The following is a 22,148-nucleotide window of genomic DNA, read 5'->3' on the forward strand; positions in this document are numbered from 1 at the left end:
GATTCTTTTATTAGCCAAGAAGGACAAAGAACAGGTCACAACATCACAGGAAGTCAGACGGACAGACGGATCACAGGACAGTCTCATGCTGCACTACGCAGGAGGCAGGGCAGGGAGGGGGGAATCTGAGTCTTGATTTTTTTCAACTAACAATAAATAAATACGGTACACAGTGTTTTTGCCACGGCCTGGCACGACCTCTAAGCACAAATGGTCACGAAACAGCTGGTTTGGAAAGCAGTCTGTACAGCCCGCCAGCTGCGGAGTCGGGGTGGGGGCCCGGGCCCCTGGACCATGCTCTGGGGGGGGGGGGGAGGTGAAGCAGTAGGGAGATGGAGACACCTCGGATAAGAGGGAGAGGTGGGGCCTGAGGCTTTCCTGGAAGGGACAGCCAGAGACGGAGCCTCGGGGTGAGCCTGTAGTCCTGGAGGGGCCCACCCCAAGCCTGTGCCCTGGGACGCCCTCCTGTGGCTCTCTAGCCACCTGCAGTAACTCGAGCTGGTTCTCTGAGCTAGGCTGACATCTGCCCAGGGGCCAGGAGTCGCACGCACTTTCCCTGTCTTCTCTGGGCTGGTGGGACTGGCTCAGTTGAACGAGGAAGTATTGACAAAGATCTGAGGGAAGCCAGCTGAGCCTGAGGTGAGCCTGGCTCCAGGGCAGACTTGCCCCTTAGGAGGTCAGGGGAGGCTTCCTGGAGGAGGTGGTGATGTCCAGAGCTGTTGGATCCCAAGGCCCACTGACAGTCAGTCACCTGCATCCAGGGACTGCGAAAGGTGTCAGTCCCCATGCCTCATCTAGATGAGACTGTTTTCATTTGAGAAATGGACCTTCCCGGACCTGATCCCAGAAGGCAAACCAAAAATCCCTTCTGTCTCCCAGAGTCTCCACCACTCCTTGGTCCCCCCACCCAAGTCTCTTCTGATGCTCCTGTGGCTGTTGGATTCAACTTCCAGATCCCAGACCCCAGATCCCGGGTCAACGGATCCCCCCAGTACCTGTCTGCTTGCCTCATCAGGGTGAGGTGCTTCACCTGGATTCAGGGCTCTCAGCCCTGCCTCCCGTGGAACCAGGGCCCACGGCCCCACTGTCCGCCTCAGCTCACTCTGTTGCCTTGTTCAACGAGCCTTCCTGGGCCAGGCTACCACCCTCCTCACTTTTTTCCCACCAAAAGCCTTCTCCATTGCCCCAGCTCAGATAGATCACCCCCACACCCCCGCCAAGGATGATGGGCACTGACTCCTCCGCAAACCAATCCTACCTGGCACCTGTAGACGACCTCCTACCCCTTACCACAGGGAAAAGAGACACACCTGAGGAATCTTCACCCCAGTTTCCAGATGCAGTTTCTCTAGCAGGGGTAGAGAGTTCAGGGCTGAGCCACAAAGGGTTGGGGACCATGACTCGGAATCTGTGCCCTCCGCTCGCCCTGAGCCCCCGACACTACATGAAGGCACAGCAGTGGGGCGACCTCAGAGGCTGGCACCATAACTCAAGACCTTCTCAACTAGAAGGGACCCATTCTATTTATTCTATTTGCTGGGAAACTGGGGCCCGAGACTGGCCATGCCCGTGCAGAGGCCTCTACACGCACCACTCATCACGCCATAGCAAGGCAACAGTGATTTCCCAACTCATCCACTATACCCTATACCTTTGAGAGCCTTCTTGCAGTTGTCAGGTTAGCTAGAAACTTCCGCCCTGCAAGGCCCAGTGAGCACAGACATGCAGAATGTTACAGCTCCACGGGACACTACAGGCCATCTAACCCAGACAGAGAAACAGGCCCAGAGGGGCTCCCGGCGGCCTCAAGGCCACACTGCTTGGGAGGGAGTTTGCTGAGCTGGGTTCCCGGCCATGAACAGGAACACCCCTTCCCATGGCAGGCCCAGCTGGCCCGAAGTCCCCGCTGCGGCCGCCGGCCCTGGGACCCCACGGCAGGAGAGGCCAAGCCTACGCACTGTGGTGTGGTTCGCACTTACTGTGATCAGGAGTTCGAGTTCAGCCTTCCTTCCTGACTCAGGCTCACCCTGCGATGGACTCTTCCCCCTGAGCCTGGGGACCAGGGAGTGGGGGAGGAGGCCTGTCCCCATTCCTCTGCAGAGGCCTCTCTTTCTCTCGGGGCGCCCCGTCCCTGGCGGCCTCCCATGGCCAGAGGAGCCTCACCAGCTGGAGCCCCGAGGTCAGTCCCGGCTGACGCTGGCAGCAGGCCTGTGTCCTGGGGCTCTTATGGGCAGCGGTGCGGCCTTCTGCTGCCAGCCTCAGCCTGACCCCTGCCTCCACTCCCCTCCTCCTCCACCTTGGGATGGGGCCTCAAAGCTGAGGAGAGAGAGAAGAGAGCGCGACGCATGAGCCCTTCTAGATGCTGGGCCTGAGGGAGGGCGGCTGAGGGGGCAAGGGCCAGCTCCGGGCGGGCGGCGGGGCCTCCAGGCCTCCAGCCAGGGCCTCGCCGCCGCCACTGGGGGCAGAAAGGGACCCACAGCCGAGAGAGGGGCCGGTGCAGGGAGGAGACGGCAGCGGGGAAGGAGCAGGAGAGGAGGGACGGGGAGAAGCCGAATTACTACGACTAAAAAGTCACAATCCCAAACAAAACGAAGCCTGTGGACTGACACCACCACACAGCCAGCACCAAGAGAGAAAGTGGGAGCGGGCAGGAGGGGGGCACGGCGGGGGGGCAACAGGACAGAGGCAGCGCAGGGGAGAGGAAGACAGAGAGGAGAGCCCCGTGGGCGCCATAGGGGAGGCAAGGGCTACAGGGGGCCTGGGGCAGGCGGGGGCCTGAAAATATAGCTTTATATATTTATATTTATATGTCACATTCCACACAGCAACTCACTAGGGGGCAGAGGGGAGGCAGGGCGGCGGGCAGGGAGGAGGCCGTGCAGGGGCAGGATGTGGCCATGGAGGGCCTCGCTCCCCGCGGAAGGCCGCAGGCGCCCTGGCCTGCCCACCCCCGACTCGGGCCTCCCCGGGATCAGAGCAGGGCCATGCAGAGGGTGTGCAAGCGCGGGCCTCACCTGGGGCGGGGGCTTGGGGAGGGGACAGCGAGCAGGACCCCAAGGCCCCCGGGCTCCCTGGGCTCGTGGAGGTAACTCCTTGGGGCGCCCGGGACCCCCACGGCCGGGCGGCGGCCAGCGGTCAGTTGGGCAGCGTATCGAGTCCCAGCGAGGCGGCGTGCTGCTTGGCCCGGAGCCGCAGGTTCTCGATGCTCGTGGTTTTACTGTTCAGGGCGGCCGAGGCGGGCGCCAGGCCTGCGGGGGGCGCGGGCAGCAGCGGGGACCCCCACACGCCCTGGTGGGCCGCGGCGGCCGCCGACAGCGACTGGTAGTAGGACTGGCAGTGCAGCGAGCCGAGCGGGGCCACGTTGACGCCCAGGTAGGGCACGGCCGCGGCGGGGCCCGGGCCGCCCACCTCGAAGGACGAGTAGTGCACCAGGTTGTTGGTGGCCGCCATGTGCTGGCGGAACTGCTCCTGCAGGCGGAAGAGGCTCAGCGGGGACGACGAGTAGGAGTGCGAAGGGCCCAGGAGGCCGCCGGCCGCGGGGGCCGCGGGGGCCAGGGCCAGGCCGCCCGGGGAATCTGCAAGCAGAGAACCGGGCCGGGCCTCAGGCCGGCAGGAGGGGCGCCCTCGGCCCCCCCAGCATCCCTGGGCGCCGGGCTTTGTGGGGAGCCCCCGAGGGCCCCGAGCCTGACTTCTTGGGGAGACTCCTTCCCAAGGGCGCCCACTGCCCCTCGCCAGCTCCCTGCCGGGCCTCAGGATGTGTGTCTGAGGCCGCAGCTCTGTCCCCTTGAAACCGGCCTCTGGGTCTCTGTGACGATCCCGGGATCGGTGTGGCACTCACTGGACACGCGCTGGGGTGTCTGTACTGGTCGTTAAAGTGCCATCGCATTTCCATAGTGGTTGATAAATAGCTTTTGCCCCGAGCTCCCCCAACCCTCCCCAGACCCCCCAAGACCTTCTCAGGATTCAGCAAGTAAAGAGTGAATAGCCAGTGGCCCACTCCTTCCTAACGGGTCGGGGGGGGGGTCAGGGCCGAGCGCCACACGTTAGAAGCTGACCCCACTCCCCACCCCGGTCCACCCCCCCACCCCCACCCCAGCACAGGCACCTGCCAAGCCTCACCTGCCTTGGGGCTGCTCCTCTTGCAGCCCAGCCCCTTGCTCTCAGCCCCAGGGCTCTTCTCCGTTTTGGGATCCTCCGCCCCTACCCGAGGATCCTCCTCCCGCTCTGGCTGGTCCTCGGGGGCTGACTCACTGGCGGACTGCTCAGACAGGCTCAGGTGAAGATCAGCAGGGGGGTCACCACTCGGCAGGCTTGGGGGCTGTTCAGTCTCCAGCTGGGTGTCTGGGGTTGGGGCCTCTGGCTTGCTTTCCCCATGGGAGCCCTCGGCCTCCTTCTGCTTCTGGAGCTGCTCTTTCTGCAGGCTGCGCTGCTTCTTCCGGAACTTGGCCCTGCGGTTCTTGAACCACACCTGAGGATGGGAGAGGAGTTGCGGGTTGTGGTTCTGGTGCTGCGAGAGGGGCCATGCGTGCTAACGGGGCTCCCCCCACCCCCGGGAAGCACACACCCTCAACCCCTTCCACACATCCTCAATCCCTTCGGAAGCTGCCCTCCTGTAGCTGCAGGCGCTGGTGGAGAGGGCAGTGACGCCTGGCTCCTGGGCGGCGGGAAGCCAGGCAGATGGCCTGGTGCTTGTCTGCAAGGTCTCCTTGGAGGAACGGGGCCCTACCTGCACCCGGGCCTCCGGCAGGTTGGTACACATGGCCAGCCTCTCACGCATCACCACGTCCGGGTAGTGAGTCTTCTGGAAGGTCTTTTCCAGGGCCTCGAGCTGCTGAGCAGTGAACGCTGTGCGGCTGCGGCGCTGTTTGCGATGCTGCGAGCCATAGCGGGCCTCCAAGATGATGTCTTGAAATGTACAGCCGTTGGAGGGCAAGGAGAGGGGGCCCATTTAATTATGGGAAATGGGGGCAGCCCAGGTGGCTTAGCGGTTTAGTGCCGCCTTTAGCCCAGGGTATGATCCTGGAGACCAGGGATCAAGTCCCACATCAGGCTCCCTGCATGGAGCCTGCTTATCTCTCTGCCTATGTCTCTGCCTCTCTCTCTCTCTGTGTGTGTCTCTCATGAATAAATAAATAAAATCTTTAAAAAAAATAATTATGGGAAATGGGTTCTGGATCTTACTCTGCTCTGACCCACTGTGGACACCCAGGCTCTTGCAAGGCTGGATCCTGGCCCCTTCCCCTTGGAAACCACCCATCTTCTCTCCACATGGCTGGGGTTTCGAGATCTTTCCACGCCCACATTCACTACGAGGACCACAGAGGCCTAACTGATCTCCATGAACAGCTGTCAGGAATGTGATTGACAGGGGTCTTCCTCATTTGGTTTGGCGGTGGGTAGGTGGACATTGCTCTAAGATCCTTAAAGTCCTCGGATGCAATGAGTATAAGATTCTCAGACTACACGACGCTAGTAATCTGTACCTTGGTGTCATGAAGGTTCTGATACCCCATGACCCTCAGATTCTGGATATTAACAGAATACTGGCCTCTGACTATGCGAGGCCAGGCTGGCAGCTGGGACGTATCTGCAAGGTCTAGTTAGGAGAGGGCTGACTGGTAGGCCTAATTCACTGGCACTTGATTCTTGGGTATGACTCTGGGTATGACTCTCCTGATCCCAGATGGCCTATGAGTCTCTGCTGGCAGGACCTGAGGCCCCTGCTCGCATGTCTCCTCAACAGAAAATCTGGCTCTGGCAGGGTCCTCAGAGCACAGGAAAGTTTTTGCATCTAGTCTTGATCCTTTGGGCTGCTTCCGCAAAGAAGGACAAAAAGACTAAGTTCTAAGCACCACAGGCTTGGAGGGAAGACCGAGCTCGTGGACCACAGCTTCTACAGGGCTAACATGGAAACAACTCAGGGGTGCCTGGGTGGCTCAGTCGATTGAGCATCTGCCTTTGGCTCAGGCTGTGATCCCAGGATCCTGGGATCGAGCCCTATGTCCCTAATGAGTGGGGAGTCTGCTTCTCCCTCTGCCTCTGCCCCTTACCCCCACTCATGCTCTCTCGCACACTCGTTCTCTCTCTTTCTCGCTCTCAAATAAATAAACTTTTTTTAAAAAGAAAGGAAACAACTCAGGATAGAGGTCTGCCTACCAGCCCTTCTGCTTCACTAGACCCCAGTGGATGGACAGTAACCTGTCTCCCCAGGCTCCCATCATCCATAAATGGATCCTGGATGGTCTATATTGAAGAGAATCTGAGGGCTACCAGAGTCCTTCCCCTGTACTCCAGGGACTGGGGAGTCATCCACAACATTCTAAATGAGGAAGGAAACAACTGGGTGTCCAGAAAGGCTCAGACTTTGGCTTGCTCTTTCCTCAGTTGGAAGGGAGCCCTGAACTTCTCACAAATTGTTACTAACCCCAGCCTGGACTGAGTGCATGCTGGTTACCTGGGGACTGGGGATCCCTCAGGTGGCCGAACCCTGGTGAGAGAGCAACAGCTCGACATCCCGCTACTGGCCCCAGGGACCATAAGGGTGGGTGATCATAGGGGAGGCCGGGCTGTCTGTACCATCGGCAAAACTTTCTGCCAGAAGGTGAGGCCTCCAAGCAAAGGCCCACGTGGAGCTCATGTCCCCCTTCTTGAGAAGTAGAGAATGGGAGTAGGGCGCAAACATCCCAGTTCCTCTACCCCACCAGCAGAGGTGAGCCTCCATCCCTGATTCCTCTGTGTCCGGCACAGTGAGAAGCTGGTGTCACCACAGGGAATTCACACACAGGGAATTCACTCCGAGGCAGGGAAGCAGCATAGCCAAGGCCACAGCCACATTCCCACATTGGAGACGAATGCCCCACACTGATCTGGAGAAGGTAACCAGGGGCTCAGTTTTATCCACTGGGCCCTGCCCTGAGGCCTGGCAGGGTCTCCAGGAGTAGGAATGGCTGTTCCATCCTCCCTTCCAGGCCAGCACCTCTTCCCAGGCAGGGTCCTCATATCCTGTCCCTCTACTATGCCTTTGCTCATGTGGTCCCCTCACCAGTCATTCCTTTTTCAGGCCTGGCTCCTGCCCCACAGCCTGCAGGAAGTCCTCTTAGACTGTACCAGCTGCCCCACCACCAAATCCTGCCCACCCCCCTGCCATGCTCTCCTATGCGTCTCTGAACACCTGCTCTCTCTAGGGGTGCTCTCAAGCCCCCAGAGTACTGCCTGGCACGGTGCTGGGCCCAAGGCGGCTCACCAGCCACTCAAGGTTTGACCTGGGACAGGAGAGAGTGGGTGGCACCACCTCTCAGGAATCATGCCCCTCGCCTATGCTGTCAAATCTTTCTCAGGCCCCGGAAGAGGCTGCAGGGCAGGGCAATGGTCAGTTGAAGGCAGAGGGGGACACAAGACAGCCACTCCTTCGTGGGCACTTACCTTGGGACCTGAGCAATAATGACTTCTGAGCACTTTCTAGTCTCTGCCCAGTACTTTGCATACGTTACCTCAAATAACTTCCTGGCCAGCCTCTGGCCCCCACTTTGTAAGGGGAGACGCAGGCTCAGAGATGAGAGGTAAACAGGCCCAGACTGCAAAGCTTATATTTTAGCCATCACCCAGGCCCACCCCCACCTAGACTGAACCTCTCTGAGCCTCAGTCTCCTTGTCCATAAAAGGGAGATAACAACCCCTCTTTATCAGACCTGAGTAATTTGACTCACAAAGTCTCACACAGCCCCTGATGCAGAATCAGCATTCAAAACATGGGTGCTGTAATTATTTGTGGGACCCCTGTGCCCAGCCCTAATCCTTGGGGCTGCTCCCTTCCCATGCCCCCATCTGTGAGATGGGCTAAGGAGTCCCCTCGCAGGGTTGTCGAGGGAATCTGAAGGCCCCCCCAGCGCCCGGCACTGTGCCAGCCAATAAGGGGCGCTCTGGATGCTCACGCAGAGGTTTTGCATGGACACCTCTGTGTATCGCGGAGTGACCTGGGACGTCCAGGGCCCCCACAGGAAACACGGCCAGCACTCCGCCCCCCACCCCTCGGGGACCGCCGCCCCCACGGTTGTGTCCCCAGGGCCCCATCCCCAGGGCTCTTACCAGCCAGGCGCTCAGCCAGCGTGAGCGCGTGCACCGACGGCCGGTAGTCCGGGGCATGCTGGGCCTGCTGGGCCGCCTGCTGGTGCAGGTTGTACATGGCACTGAGAGAGTTCATGGCGTGCAGCGAGTAGCCGTTCACCCCGTAGTGCTGCATCGTGGCGTGCGCCTGCGGACGGCAGGGAGAGGGAGCATGAAGCAGGCACCCTGCTCTAGCCCCCCCAGACCCTGGACGCCCCCTCGCCCCCAAGAGCTCCTTCCTCTCTGGGCTCTGGGGTCAGACGGCCTGGGCTGGAATCTCAATTCGGCCACTTAAGAGCTGTGTGACATCGGGCAAGTCACTTATCTTCTCTGACCCTCAGTTTCTCCATCTGCTAATGGGGCTAATCATAGTACCTATTGCAGGAGATCGTGCAGGGATTTAGAGAAGGCTTAACCACAGGGCCTGGCACATGGCGTGTGCTAGAAAATGTTAGTCATTGTGATTTACCAGCCCCATTGCTACTCTCTGAAGACGTGTTTTCACTTAGGCACCCAGGTGCTTTCTTATTTGTACCTTCATTGATTCACTCACACACTTACTATTCTATTCATTCAACAAACATCTAGTGGAGCCCACATGGGGCCAAGTCCAGAGCTGGACTGAGGACACAGAGGCATTTACTCCGACGAGATAGTAGGGTCTTAGAGCCTCCCGTGCCGCACAGACATAAGACTACTGACTGCTACATATTCACTACTGTTACCTTCCTCTATTTACCATTTCCTCCGAGAGCAAACCAACCCCATTTGCAGATGGCTCTGCTATGGCTTAGAGAAAGAGCAGGGCCATACGGAGGCCACACAGCCAAATCAGGGCCCCTCCTGCACACGCGGCTTCCGCCTCATTCTTTGGCAGCCAAATCTTCATCCTTCCTACTGAGACGGCCCAGCTCAGCATGAGGTCCTATGAGCCCCAGGTCTCCTCTGGACCTTCACAGTCCTCATCTGAGAGTCCACTGCATGTCAGCCTGAAATGTCACTTTTGGAATGTGGTCCCATGTCTGCAGTCTCCCAAAGAAACAGGTGCTTCCCGTTTCCTGGGTGTAGGAGGGAAAGGGGGGCAGTGGGGGCAAGGGCAGGTCCATTTGGTAAGAGGAAGAACTTGCCAAAGCATCTCAGCTCCCCACCCTCACTGAAGTAGACACTCAGCCTGCACACCACTAAACATCCACAGCGTACACGCCCGCGCACACACACCTTTCACACACAAATACCCGTACGTGGACATCCTCAGCAAGGCACTCACAGAGGTGGTCACCCTCAAACACAAACTCAGCAACATTTACCCATTCAGTGTCATTCTTCCCATGGTTCTGCACACACTCTCACGGATATCTATCCATGCAGCAGACATACCCACACACAAACCTTCCACTCTCACACATTTATATATTACACATATTCATCCAGTAAATATGTATGAAGCACCCAAACAAAGTCCTTGCGTCCATGGCACTTACATTCCAAAGGAGGACAACAGAACAGCAAATACATACATGTAATAATGTCAGGCAGGAACAAGTGCTCTGAAGAAAAATAAGACAGAGGAGGAGAATAACGAGAGGGAAAGGGAAGATTGTTTTAGAACATGAGGTCAGGAAAGGGCTCTCTGCTATTTGAAGGAAGCCATGTGAAGTTCTGGGGGAAAGGCTTTCCAGACAAAAGGAACAGCAAGGACAAAGGCCCTGAGGCGTGAAGAAGCTTGGTGTGTCTGTGGACCAGCAAGAAAGCTAGGGTAGCTGGAACACAGAGGGGGAGGGAGCGAGCGAAGGGGATGGGACTGGAGGGAGAGGAGAGACCAGATACCACTACGCCCACCCTGCCCACCCCTCCAAGATAGCTTCTGGAGCTTCCACAGGGCCACTGTAAGCAGTGGGCTGGTGACGGGAGACTCCTGGAGGGTCTTGAATAAAGAGTAATGTGATACCATTTGTCATGAAAAGCTGGCTGCAGAGAACAGACTGCAGAGGGTCAAGGGGAAATGCAGAAGGACGCCTAGGTGGCTCAGCGTTTGAGCACCTGCTTTCAGCTCAGGTCATGATCTCGAAGTCCCTGGATCGAGTCCTGCATCGGACTCCCCGCAGGGATCCTGCTTCTCCCTCTGCCTATGTCTCTGCCTCTCTCTCTGTGTCTCTCATGAATAAATAAAATTTTTTGAGAAGAAGAAGAAGAAGGAGGAGGAGGAGGAGGAGGAAAGAAGAAGAAGAAAAAAAGAAAGAAAGAAAGAAAGAAAGAAAGAAAGAAAGAAAGAAAGAAAGAAGAAAGAAAGAAGAAGGAAGGAAGGAAGGAAGGAAGGAAGGAAGGAAGGAAGGAAGGAAGGAAGGAAGGAGAAAGAAGAAGAAGAAAAGCAGAAGAGACCAGGTCTCTGGCCAGGTCTCCTAGAAGACTAGGCCAGCAACTGAGGTGCCTTCCGCCAGGCGGTAGGGGTGGACCTGGTGAGAAGTGGTCAGATTCACGACATCTTTTGAAGAATCAACAGGACTACTGATAGGTTAGCTATAAACTGTAAGGTAAAGAGGTCAAAAAGGATTACGCCAGGTCTTGGCTGGCTCAGTCGGTAAAACATGCGACTCTTCATCTCGGGGTTGTGAGTTCAAGCCCCACACTGGGTGTAGAGGCTACTTAAAGGGGATATTTTGTGTGGCTGAGTTAAGAAAATCCCTGAACAACTGAATGAAGATGCATCTTTTCTTGAGCCAGGAGCATTGAGGGAGAAGGGGGTCTGGGAAGGGAGCAATAGACATCAAGGTTTTTTGGGGGGACATGCTAATTGTAAAATATGGATCTGACTTCCAAGTAGGGGTGTTGAATTGGCAGGTGGATATACAAGTCAGGAGCTGAGGGCTGGATTTATAGATTTCTGAGTCAACACTCACATGTAACACCTACCAACAATGTTTACTTACAGAGGCCCACTCTATGCACTGATAAACATGACCCCAAGGGCAGAGATCTAAGTGAAGAGAAGGACAGACAGGGCAACACCGTGTTTAAACACTGTATAATAGAATATACCATAGACAAAGCTAAGGAGCAAACAACAAACCTGGAAAAATCTTTACCATATCTATGACCTAGCAAGATTGATTTTAAAAATAATAAATAGCACAAATAAAAGTACGAGAATGTCCATAATATATAAAGAGCTCTTTTCAAGAAACAAAAAGATGGTCACCTTAATAAAAGACTGCAACGTAACTGAAGAGACAACTTATTAGGAAAAACACAAATAGCCACCTGACCTATGACAAAAAAAAGCTCAGCCTTCCTTGTAACCAAAGAAATAAAAACAGAAACAATAAGATACAATTTTATTTCACCCATCAGATTCACAAATATGAAAAAAAAAATTAGCCAGGGTTATCTAGAGGAGCGGGAAATGGTCCTTCTCCTACTTCACTGACAAAAGAGCTTTTTTAGTTCCTGCATCAAAGGCCTTTAGAAAGAGCATCATTTAACTCAACAATTCCATTTCCAGAAACATATCCTTCAAATATGCAGAAGTGTGTACAGGAATGTTCATCACGGCTCTGCTTACGTGGCAAACGATTGGAAACCTCACTGTCCATCGAGATGGTTAGTTGAGTAAACGAGAGGCCAGTCATGCCGCCAGTGGAAAGCCGTGCCACAGTTTGAAACAATGATGTGTATCTGTGTGTGCTGATGCTCACAATATATCGTTGAGTGGAAGAAATAGGTAACAGTATGCATGATATGATCCCATTTTTGTAATGTATGTATAAATATGCATAGAAAAGAAGGCTGGAAGGTTATACCCTGAAATGTTAACAGAGGTTATCTCTGGGAGGTAGCAGGTGGGATTACTGGTGATTTTCACATTTATATCTTTTCCTTTCTTTCTTTTTTTGAGGGTGGGGAGCCTCATCCATGAGTTCCAGTGGATGTGGGGATGGAGCCAGGCCCTGAAAGGTGTCACAAGCTTCAGGTGGGGAAGAGGGAACAGAGTGTAGAAGTAATTTTATCCATCCCCTTCCCCCACCCCTGTGAGGCTTTGTTGCCTTAATACTCGTAGCTGTTGATGTGGTGACATCTTAATTGACTTAATTATTGCTGCTCTCACAGTTTTTGATGCAGGACAAGTCTTTATTAACTAAAGCCAAGAGAGGTACCTCTTTCTCTCTCTCTCTCTCTCTCTCTCTCTCTCTCTCTCTCTGTCTCAGCGCCACAACTGCCCCGGCTCACTGGTCCTCTGAAGGTGTCCAAGACCTTCCCAGTCTGGCCTCTGCCCACCCCTCCAGCCGGATGCCCTCCCTTCCCCCAGCACCCAGCAATCTCAGGTTACCTGCCACTCCCCCTTGTCGCAGCCTTGCCTTTGCAGCCGCTGGGCCCTCCACCTGAAACACCCTTCCCTCCACCCCCTTCACCTGCCAAATTCCTCCTTCTCCAACAAGGTGAGTTCAACTGACGTCTCCTCCAAAACAGGACCCTTCCCAACAAGTCCGTAAAAGGGCATCTCTCCCCTCTCCGGGCTCCAGACAGCCAGCACAGGTCACAGACATGATCACGCCAACAACAAGAAAACAAGAGCGACAGCTCCTGATTCCTGAACACGCCCTTCGAGCCCTAGCTCACCACACAAAAGCACCTTCCAGGGATTTTCTTAACTGAGCACCTGACTCGGAGTAGTGTGATGACACTTCCACCTCCCTGGCTAGACTGAGCCCCTTGAGGGCAGAAGGTGTATCTCAGGCCTTTCTGGACTCCCCACCGGGGCCCAGATCACAAGGTCTGGCACAGAGGCAGGGCTCTGGAGACGAGGATCGGATGAATAAATGAATGATAACAACTATGTATGAAGTGCCTCAGACACATCAGCCATCTCCATCAGTCCTCCCAACACCATAGGGGGTAGGGACTGTTTTTATCAGATGAGGAAGTGGAAGGTGAGAAAGACTGATTAATTTGTTAAAGGGCAGGCAGCTAGGAAGTGGTGGAACAGGTTTCCACGGTGAGATTCTTCCCACCAGCTAGTAGTTCTAACCCCAGGCTCTTACTCCAGTACGTTCTGTTCCCTGTTGTCCAGCATCTCTGATTCGATCTAAGGCAACAGCAGAGAAAAAGCACATTTCCCCGCTGTGCATGCTTGTGCATGCATGTATGTGTGTGTGTGCACGCGTGCATGCATGCACGCACACATGTGTTGTGAGATGAGGCTGTGTGTGAGCCCAAATCTTCCGAGCTGATCTCCTCTCTCCCCAGTCTCACACTCCTCTTCCGCACTCCAGGTAGACATCAGGGCCCCAGGTCTCCTCTGAGGCCACGGCGGGGTCCTTGTCTGTGGGTGGCACTGATCATCGTGGTACCACATGGTCCCATATCTGCGGTTCCTCTCAGCTTTCACATTCGCCCATGTCTGCGCGCAGCCTGACTGTGATTGGCCACATAACTGTGTGTGTGTGTGTCTGTGTTTATGTGGGTGTCGGCAGTTATTTATGCTTATGTTGTTGTGCGTATGCATGTCTGTGGCCCCATGTGTATGCCTGAATGGATGTGTGTAAGTGTGCGTGTGTATGACCAGGGAAACATACAGTAAACGTACCTTCCAGACAAGGTCTGAGGGAGAATGAGACAGAGAAATACAAAGAGAACAAAACAGGGAAAACCAAGAAGATGGAGTTGATGCAGAGACAGAAAGATCAACACAGAGAAAATGAGATTTGCCTCATTCATTTTTTTTTGTTTCTGCAACAGCCAGCACCGAGCCTGGTACAGAGCCAGTGTTTAGTGAATAGCAAATGTTGAATGGATGAGAAGGAACCGCCGGCTAAGAGAGATGAGGGACCAGTGCAGGAAGCAGGGCCACCATGGCCCCGTATGTATGGTCCTCAGAGCAGAATGGACACTCAGAGCCCCAGTCCCATCACCTCCTGTGTCCCCAGGACCAGAAGCCAGGGTCTGGGGAGAACCCTGCCCAGTGGACCCTTTCCTAGCAATCAGCGCAGCCCAGACCTGCCGCCGGGGTCCTCAGCGAGGCCCAGCAGCTGGAACCCCATCCACATCCACTTCTGATATCAGGGCCCGAGAGCCAGGCCCAGAGCCGCCCAGGCCAGAGTCCGCGGGGCCGGCAGCAGCCTCCAGACAGGGCGCTGCGCTCCTGGCCCCCAGGCCGGCCCCGCGCGGGCTCAGCCCACTGCACACTCCAAACAGAATCAATTATATATTTAAAAGGTGCCGCCCCGCAATTCCTGGCGAGCCAGGAGAGCCATCCATCACGGCGCGGCCGCGTTTCACAAGCTGTCGAATTGTGCTTACATTGGTTAAAAGAATCTTTATATTTCATTAAGCAAGCAGATCGGCGGATCTCCCGCCACAGGCGCCATATAGATGGCTTTAATTTTCCAAATCTGCAAATGCATCCGTTATGTCCCCGCGTCGCTGCTGGCTGCGGCCTAATGCCCAGCCAATCGAAGAATCAAGCAGAATTTTATTAGGGGGCATTTTTTATAAATTAACAGCAGGACTGCTAGGAAACTGCACGCGAGGCGTCTTTGATCACCGGGAGAGTGGACCCTTCCTTCCCCGGTCACTCCCCGCTCAGCACCCCCACAGGCCCAGGCCCTCTCTCCTCACCTCCTCTCCTGTTCTGAACTTTTAATCCCTCCTCGCTGTGGTGTCTTCTGGATCCCGCAGGTGGGGAGCGAAGCAGAACAACTTTTGTTTAAAGGGATGGAAACAAAGCAGGAGGGGAGGAACCAGGATCCTCTGAGGACCTGCCTCCTCTGTTCCCAGCCTGGCCAGACACATTATCTCAGGAACAATGACAGCCACCTTATAGCGCACACTGACCAGGAGCCAAGCCCTCTTCTCACTCACAAGCTTCAGCACAACCCCCCCAGGTAGGAATTATGATCTCCATTATGTGAATGAGAAAACCGAGGCTTGGGGAGGTAAAACCACCTGTCCCAGGTCCCACAGCATGAGGAGTGTGTAGCCCAGGGCTGGCCAGCCACCTGAGGGAGGCCGAGGAGGAGAGGGTCCCTCACGTGGGTACATGTGTGTGCACACACGTGTCTGTGTGTGTGTTGGAGGAAGGCAGCTGAACAAGACGACCCAGGAGACTTCTGGCTCTGAGCAGGTGTGTCCACGATTTTGAGAGAAGCTCTGTGCCTGGCACACTCAACTCGGGAACCTCACTAATCTCTTACCTCAGCTCTAGGAGGGAGGCACTGTTGTTATCTCTGCTTTACAGAGGAGGAGCTGAGGCTCAAGGAAGGTGAGTTACCCTGGACTGATTGGGAACAGGAAAAGTTGAGCCCCCCATCCCAGTAAGAACCCCTATTCCCACATCGGTCCTTAGCCCTGAGTTGCCAAGAAAGAGCAATGGGAGTGTGTGATGTTCTGAGCAAGGACCCCGCGGGCACCAGGTCTGAGCGCGGACTTCAGATGAACTTGTCCCCAGCTGTTCCCTCTCTGGTGCTGTTTTATAGCCTCACTCTCAGGTCACTGCTGAACCCTCCAACTCCAAAAATCTCCCGTCAGGAACAGGCACTCAGTGGTGCAGAGAGCCCAGGAACTAGCCACTACCTCCCCTTGCCAAGGGCCAGATTTCCCCATCCATGGCTCCCCTCCCAAGGGGGTGATCCAGGGCACCCAACAACTCAGTGATTCAACGTGGCCAGCAAGGCCACAGGAATTGGCCGAGGACACATTCTAGAGACACATATAAGGCCCAATGGCTGGAAACGTGGCATCATTTCCTCTCCGTGTCTGAGAGCTTGGGAATCTGGGGCACCTCCCTCAGATCCTCATCCTCTAGACTGCCAACCCCTGCCCCTCCGCTCCTATCGGTGCACATTTAAACCTGTTTCCATTTCCCCCTTTTAAAACGAAAGGACTCATCTCTTAGGCCAGTTATCTCTGTTCCCTTTAAAGACTAATTTCTTGAAAAGCATTTCCAAAGTCATCATTTCCACTTCTCCCTAGCCCACTGCACCCCACCACCTTCCCGCCGACCACTGAGATAGAGCTCTCCAAAGTCATCGTGTTGTGCCTCCTCCTCTGGGAACACTGTTCCTTCACCAGCATTCCCTGAAGAACTCCTGATCCCTCACACTAGGCTTAGGCATCCCCTTTTCCAAGAAGCCTCCCCCGATACCCCAGGCTGGGCCAAGTGACTCCTTTGTACTATCATAGCATTGCCTCACCAGGTTAGTTGCCTACCTGCCTGCCCTTCACTCAAGACATAATAATCACTATTTTTTACCAGCCATCCTGATAGGGACCTGACAGGTAGCATCTCATTTAATCCTGAAAACAATCTCCTAATTCCCATTTGACTGATAAGGGACCTGGGATTCAGAGAGGTAAAGTTATATGCCCAAAGCCACACAGCTAAGCAGTTTAGCCAGGATGAAATCCAGGAAGTCTAACTCCACAGTGTGAACAAAGTGCTCACCATGAACTCGCCAGCTCTGGGGCTCCTGTAGGCAGGATCTGGCTCTAGAGCTAGTACTCAGTACCTAGCACAGGGGACATTAGACCCTCATTCCTCAAGGAAAGAGAGCCACTGTTTGCCAGGCAGTGGACTCTGCGGTAATGTAATGAGTTCTAGCCCCATGGGCTCAGATTCTAGAGGAATGGTCAGATGCCCTGGATGAGAAGAGACCGGCTTTAGAAGTGATAAGAGCAGCAGAGCCCAGAACTAAGTGAGCCAAATCCCAGAGTCTCCTCCTAACCTGTCTGACCTGCCCTACCCTCGCAGGAAAGATCGTATGACCCCACCAGAAGCCACACCATAGCTGGCTATAGCTGTGACCCTGACCTTGCCACCACACGATGCCCTGGCCACTGCTCTCACTCTGGTCATGCCCCATCTCCCAGTGGCATTTGATACAGGTTCCATGACCCTACATTGCTACCATTAATCTCATGCTGCTTGATCCATGTGGAGACGGAATGGACTATTGCTGAGGTCCAGGAACACCAGCAGCCCCCTTCAGCTGAGGCCCTCAAAGTGGTTCTGGATTTGGAGCCGAAGACCTCAGATGGGCCTCAGGGTGTGTAGCTTTGCAAGGGTCAGATCAGATGGGGTGCTGGCCTGGCACCTAGAACTTATCAGTTCCTCAAAGGAGATTCTGACCTCCCCACTTGGTTCAGGGATGCCCTCCCTTGGCCAGAAGGGAGAGCTCCAGGGTCAGAGGTGGGCCTCAGGACAGGCCCCACCCCCAAGGCCCTCAGGAGGAGCCCAGGAGCTTAGTTCCCTACACAAACTGTTATCCATTAACATCCAATTATCCCTTGGTCCGAGCCATTAATTATAAATCAGAAGCTAATTGGGGTAATTAGCCCCCCGCAGGCTAATGGGCCGAGACTAAGGGAGGCCTCTCTGCCCACCCTCCTCTGATTTTCTGAGGTGTTTAGTGTTGGGGGGGGGTGCAAAGAAATCCGGCGGCTGGAGTTAATTTTTTTAAGGCAGTGAAATGAGGCAGAGGGAGGGAAAAAAAAGATGAGAGAGGCGAATTTTTGTTCTTTTTTTCTCAAATCCTGAATCTCCTTCAGTGGGTCTGCTCTTGGGGACAGTCTAGGGCGGGGGGAGGCCTGACCCCGCGTCCTGGGAGTAGAACGCCAAAGAATTGCTTCGTTCCCCACTTCCTTTCCAGCATAGATGCAGCTAGAACACCAGAGAAAACCGAGGAGACGTGGTCGGAGCCAGGGGGGCGCAGAGGTCTCAGCCCCGCGGAGGAGGGGTCTGGCCGCCTAGTGCGCCCCGGCCAGGGCTCCGCGGGCCGAGCGGGCCTCCCCGGGCTCGGCCACACCCAGGCCGGCGCGGCGCGGGGAACCGGCTGCAGGGTCCCCGCGGGGCCGCGCTCGGGGCGCGGCCTCGGAGGAACCCGGGGAGGAGCGTGCCGGGCGGCTCGGGGAGCGTGGTGCCCCAGGACGCGAACGGCCCGGGGCTGGGGGCCGCGGTGCCCATGACCTGGGCGCACCGGGCAGCGCCGCGGCGGGAGGCTGGCCCCAGCCGCAAGCCGGGAGCCGCGTCTGCGGGAGGCGCTCCGATCCCTACAACTCCCGCTTTGCGCTGCCGGAAACGGCTCAAGTTCGAAGAGCAGTCGGAGCCGAGCTGGGACTCCCGGCGGGTGGCGGTGGCGGTGGCGGTGGCGGTGGCCGTGGTGGTGGCGGTGGCGGTGGCGGTGCGGCGGGGCTGCGTCAGGGAGCTTGTCCGAAGCCCCGAAGCCCCGACGTGCGACTAAACGGAGGGAGGCTGCTGGGTGGCGGGAGGGCCGGACTGGGCCACGGGGAGCCCGGCTCAGTGCCCTCCGGCCGGAGGAAGAGCAACGACTCCCCAAGGTCAGAGATGAGGGGTGCTCGGAGCAGGACGGCGCCCGGCCCACACCCCGCTAGCAGCCCCCCCCAGCACCCCTCCCTACTCGCCGCCCGCTCGGTAATGGGCTTTGGCGGGAGGCGGCGGCGTCGCCCGGGGCCTTGATTAGATATTTATTGCTGTCATTTACATGGGCACCGCAGGGCGGCCGAGCGGGACTGCGGGGAAGGGGCGGGAGAGGAGGGGAGGAACGGGGACGGGGGAGGGGGCCGGCTCCACATGGGCCGGAGAGGCCGGGAGAGCGCGGGGGAATTGGGAGCGCGCAGGCCCGGCGCCAGGTGTAGACACGCAGGCCCCTGGGCTGCGGGGCAAAGAGGGAGAGGTGGGGTTGTTGCACCTCTGAGCTTTGTCCTCGGGGGGTGTCTGCGTGTGAGGAGCAGTGAGTGTCCCTGTGAGTATTTAACCTGTGTAGTAACTGTCAGAGGGGTTCTGTGAGTGCGTGTCCCGTGGATCTGCCTATGTGCCCCTATGTGTGTGTGTTCCTCTACCTGTGTAACTTCTCACCTTCGTGTGTCTTAGCAAGCTACCCCTAGCCCAGGTGAACCTATGCGTGCGACTCTGGGTGGCAGTCAGTGTATGTGTGGCCCTGTGTGTCTGTCCATCAGAATGGCCCTAAAATGTGTGTGTGTGTGTGTGTGTGTGTGTGTGTGTGTGTGTGCAGGATTAGCTCAAAGATGGGGTGGGAAGTTGTGTCCTTTGGTCAGGTTCACCCTTTTACCCCACAACCTACAGGTGGGGGTCAGGGTGCTCCAGCCCCCCAGAGCCCAGGCTTCAGGGAAGCTGGCACAGAAGGCAGTAACCAATCCCTCATTCCAAGCCTACAGGGCCAGAATACCACGATTGGGGTCCTTTGGAAACTGTTTCCTGCTCAAGATCTAGCGTGGGAAGTGTGAGTGGGTGTGCAGGGGCCAGGTCTCCAGAACAAGTTGTTTGTATCTGAGCAGAGAAATGGCTCCAGTTGCATGACCACATTGGATAATGCCACATGTGAAAGTGACACTGACGGTGTGAAGGGGCCCCAGAGACACTCACCCGGTGCCCTTGAAGCTGACCGGCAAGCCCGCCAACAGGCGGAACCCATCCAGAGGCCCAGGGTGCTCGCCTTTGCGGGTGCCTTCGCCTGGGGCGGGTTTCCACTCCTCTGCACCTTTGCCCTTCCGTTTGGATTTCCACACGGGATTTGTTCCACTGCAGCCAGCTTCCCACGTCCCAGCAGAAGTCCTCGCGGGAGAGGTCTGCCAAGGGGATGGTTGTTTACCCCCATTCTGAGTAGGGATTCCTGCTTCTGATCCAAAGATTGTGCATACCCCAGCCACAGAGGAAAGAAATTTGAACCAATTATCTGGATAATTTGCTCTCACTAGGTAGCAAATTCGATTTTTTTCTGACCGCCTACACACACATTACCACAGCTGGCTCGCAGAGAGGGGAGGTAGGGACTAAGGACTAAATTCCCCGATCCTTGGGTTAGACTGCTTTCCCTTTGGGGAAGTACTAGGGACGCTGGGGAGTGAAAGGCGAATCCCAGCAAAATTGAAAACAAGTCCCTCCACCCCCCCTAAAGCTAATAGACACAAGACCTCCCAGGAAGATGCTGGACCGGGCCAACCCGCCTGCAGCGCACGGGAGCCCGAGCTCCAGTGCAAGACACAGCGGCCACCGCCCGCCTCGGCTGCGAACTGGGAACTTGCACAATTTCCACGGCTGCCGCGCCAACAGCCTCCGAGAACGAACTGCCTTCCCCCAACCCCCTTGGCAAGGCCCATGGAGTCTGTAAAGCCTTCGCTCTTCCCGAGGTCCTTAAACCCGGGGAGCTTCAGAAAACGAGCACCAGCCAGGCCGACTGAGCCTCTGCAGATTTTTCTAAAACGAAAAAGGTAGCCCGGGTCCGAGCGCAACCCGCCCTGAGGCTGCGCGGGAGACTCCGCGGGTTCGCTGCTTGGGGGGGGGCTCTGAACACCCAAAGACGGCGAACAGGCCGCGGATCCCAGCCCCCCCCCAATCCAGACCTCCTCATCGAACAAGTTATCAGCCTCATGAGCCCCCATCCCGCCGCCGCCGGAATCCAGAAAAGTTTAAGCCCCAGTTTCGGGGCGAATTTGCAGGAGCCGTTACGCCGAGGCGCCCCCCGCGCCCCACCCGGGCCGCCGCGGCCCCAGCGCAGAGCCCAGGAACTTGTGACGGGCGAGAAAGTTGAGCCAGCGGCGTCCGAGACACCGCCGTTCCGCTCCTGAACCGGGTCGAGCAGCCGGGGAGAGCGTGCAGCGTCCCGGCCCCGTGGCCGCTCCTCCCGCTGCGCCGCGAGGGCCGCTCGGGGACTGGCCCCAGCCTGCGGTTCCCGGGCTGCGCTCCCCCGACCCACGCCGGCCGAGGCCGCACAAGGCAAAACGAATTCCGGGGCCCGGGCCCGCCGCGCCCCGACCGTCCACCTGGGGTACCCTAGCCCGAGGCCGCACTCACGCGGACAGAGGCAAGCAGCGCGCGGAACCGCCCCGGACCGGAGCATTCGTGCAGAATCGCCATCCCGAGAGAAAAGGCGCGCTGGGCGGCGGCGAGTTGGAGCCGGACCTGAGCCGGATCCCGGGCAACGTCCCGGGCACCGAGGGGTTCGCCAGGCGGCGTGGACGCGGAAGCGGGGGGGGGGGCGTGGGCGGCCCCCGCGTTCCCCAGCCCGGGCCCCGGGCGCATCTGCTCCGCATTACCCCGGCCACCTCCTCCCCACCCCCTCCACACTGAGAAGGATTTGTCTCCGCTTAATATCCAAACCTTTTTTGTATTTATTTTTTTTCAGGGGCGAAGTAATATCTTCCAAATGAGGCACAACCGTGACGGATCCGAAGCGTTCTCTGCGGGCGCCTGCGTCTCCGCCGCGGCGCTCCTGCCCACGCTGTCTGCTCTCCGCCCCGGGACTCCGCGCGCTGCGCGCCGTCTGCCTCCTTGGGTCGCTCGCGGCCTCTGCCTCCGTCTCCAGCCCTGGGTGTCGCGCCCGCGCTCTCGCCCCGCGTCCCTCCGGCCTTCCCCGCGGCCTCCGGTGTCCCTGCGCAGCCCGTCTTGGCTCCGGTCCCCGACCGCAAGCAAACTTTCCAGGCCTCCCGCGGGCCCGGCAGGAGCGCAGAGCCGAGGCGGTCCCCGGGGTTCTCGGCCACGGCCCCCCGCCCCGGCGCCCCCCCGGCTCGGCCCGTCGGCCCCGCCCGCTCGCACCTGGTCTCCCCGGCCGCGCCGCCGCCGCCGCTGCCATCTACGCGCGCCGCGGCCGGGGCCGGAGTTTTAAACGGCGTTTCCCGGGCGCCCGGCGCGGGCCCGTGCGCTCCCTAATGGCCCCGGCCGCTGCCAATCACGCGCCGTTCCCGCCCCCGCCCCGCCCCGCCCCGCCGGGGCCGCGGAGCCGCCGAGGGCCTAGGCCGCCCGGGTCCGACGGCCGGCGGGTCTGGGGGCCCCGCCAGCGCCCGTCACCTCCTCCGAATCTTCAGTCGTTCGGGATCCCTGCCTCTCTCGGTTCTGCCGAAGCCGCAGGCCAATCCCTGGGACCCGGGGGGGGGGGGGTCTGAGACACCTTTCCCTCCCAAGGCCTCACCCGCAACTGGGGGCTTGGCACCAGGATCAGCTGCGGTGGCTTCGCGGCGCTCCGGCTGACCCCCACCCCCACCGCCCCTCCAAGATTGGTCCTGAGCTGCGCGCGCAC

At 57.5% G+C, this 22,148-nt stretch overlaps 1 protein-coding gene across 2 annotated transcripts; it reads right to left on the reverse strand.

Moving 5' to 3' along the window:
- Window positions 1-21,631, reverse strand: DMBX1 (diencephalon/mesencephalon homeobox 1). 2 transcript variants are annotated; one of them, XM_049094426.1, is made up of 5 exons: window positions 21,233-21,631; window positions 8,086-8,251; window positions 4,727-4,905; window positions 4,252-4,468; window positions 1-3,575 (listed from the first exon to the last, which is right to left on the reverse strand). In XM_049094426.1, exons 2-5 carry the CDS (start codon window positions 8,237-8,239, stop codon window positions 3,136-3,138), a joined length of 990 nt encoding a protein of 329 aa, XP_048950383.1. In that variant the 5' UTR covers window positions 8,240-8,251; window positions 21,233-21,631; the 3' UTR covers window positions 1-3,135. The 2 variants fall into 2 exon arrangements, with proteins under 2 accessions (XP_048950383.1, XP_025276000.1); XM_025420215.3 differs by having other exon boundaries at window positions 4,120-4,468.
- Between the last annotated feature and the right edge of the window lie 517 nt (window positions 21,632-22,148).

Source organism: Canis lupus, chromosome 15 (assembly GCF_003254725.2).
Source record: "Canis lupus dingo isolate Sandy chromosome 15, ASM325472v2, whole genome shotgun sequence".
Classification (NCBI taxonomy): Eukaryota; Metazoa; Chordata; class Mammalia; order Carnivora; family Canidae; genus Canis; species Canis lupus.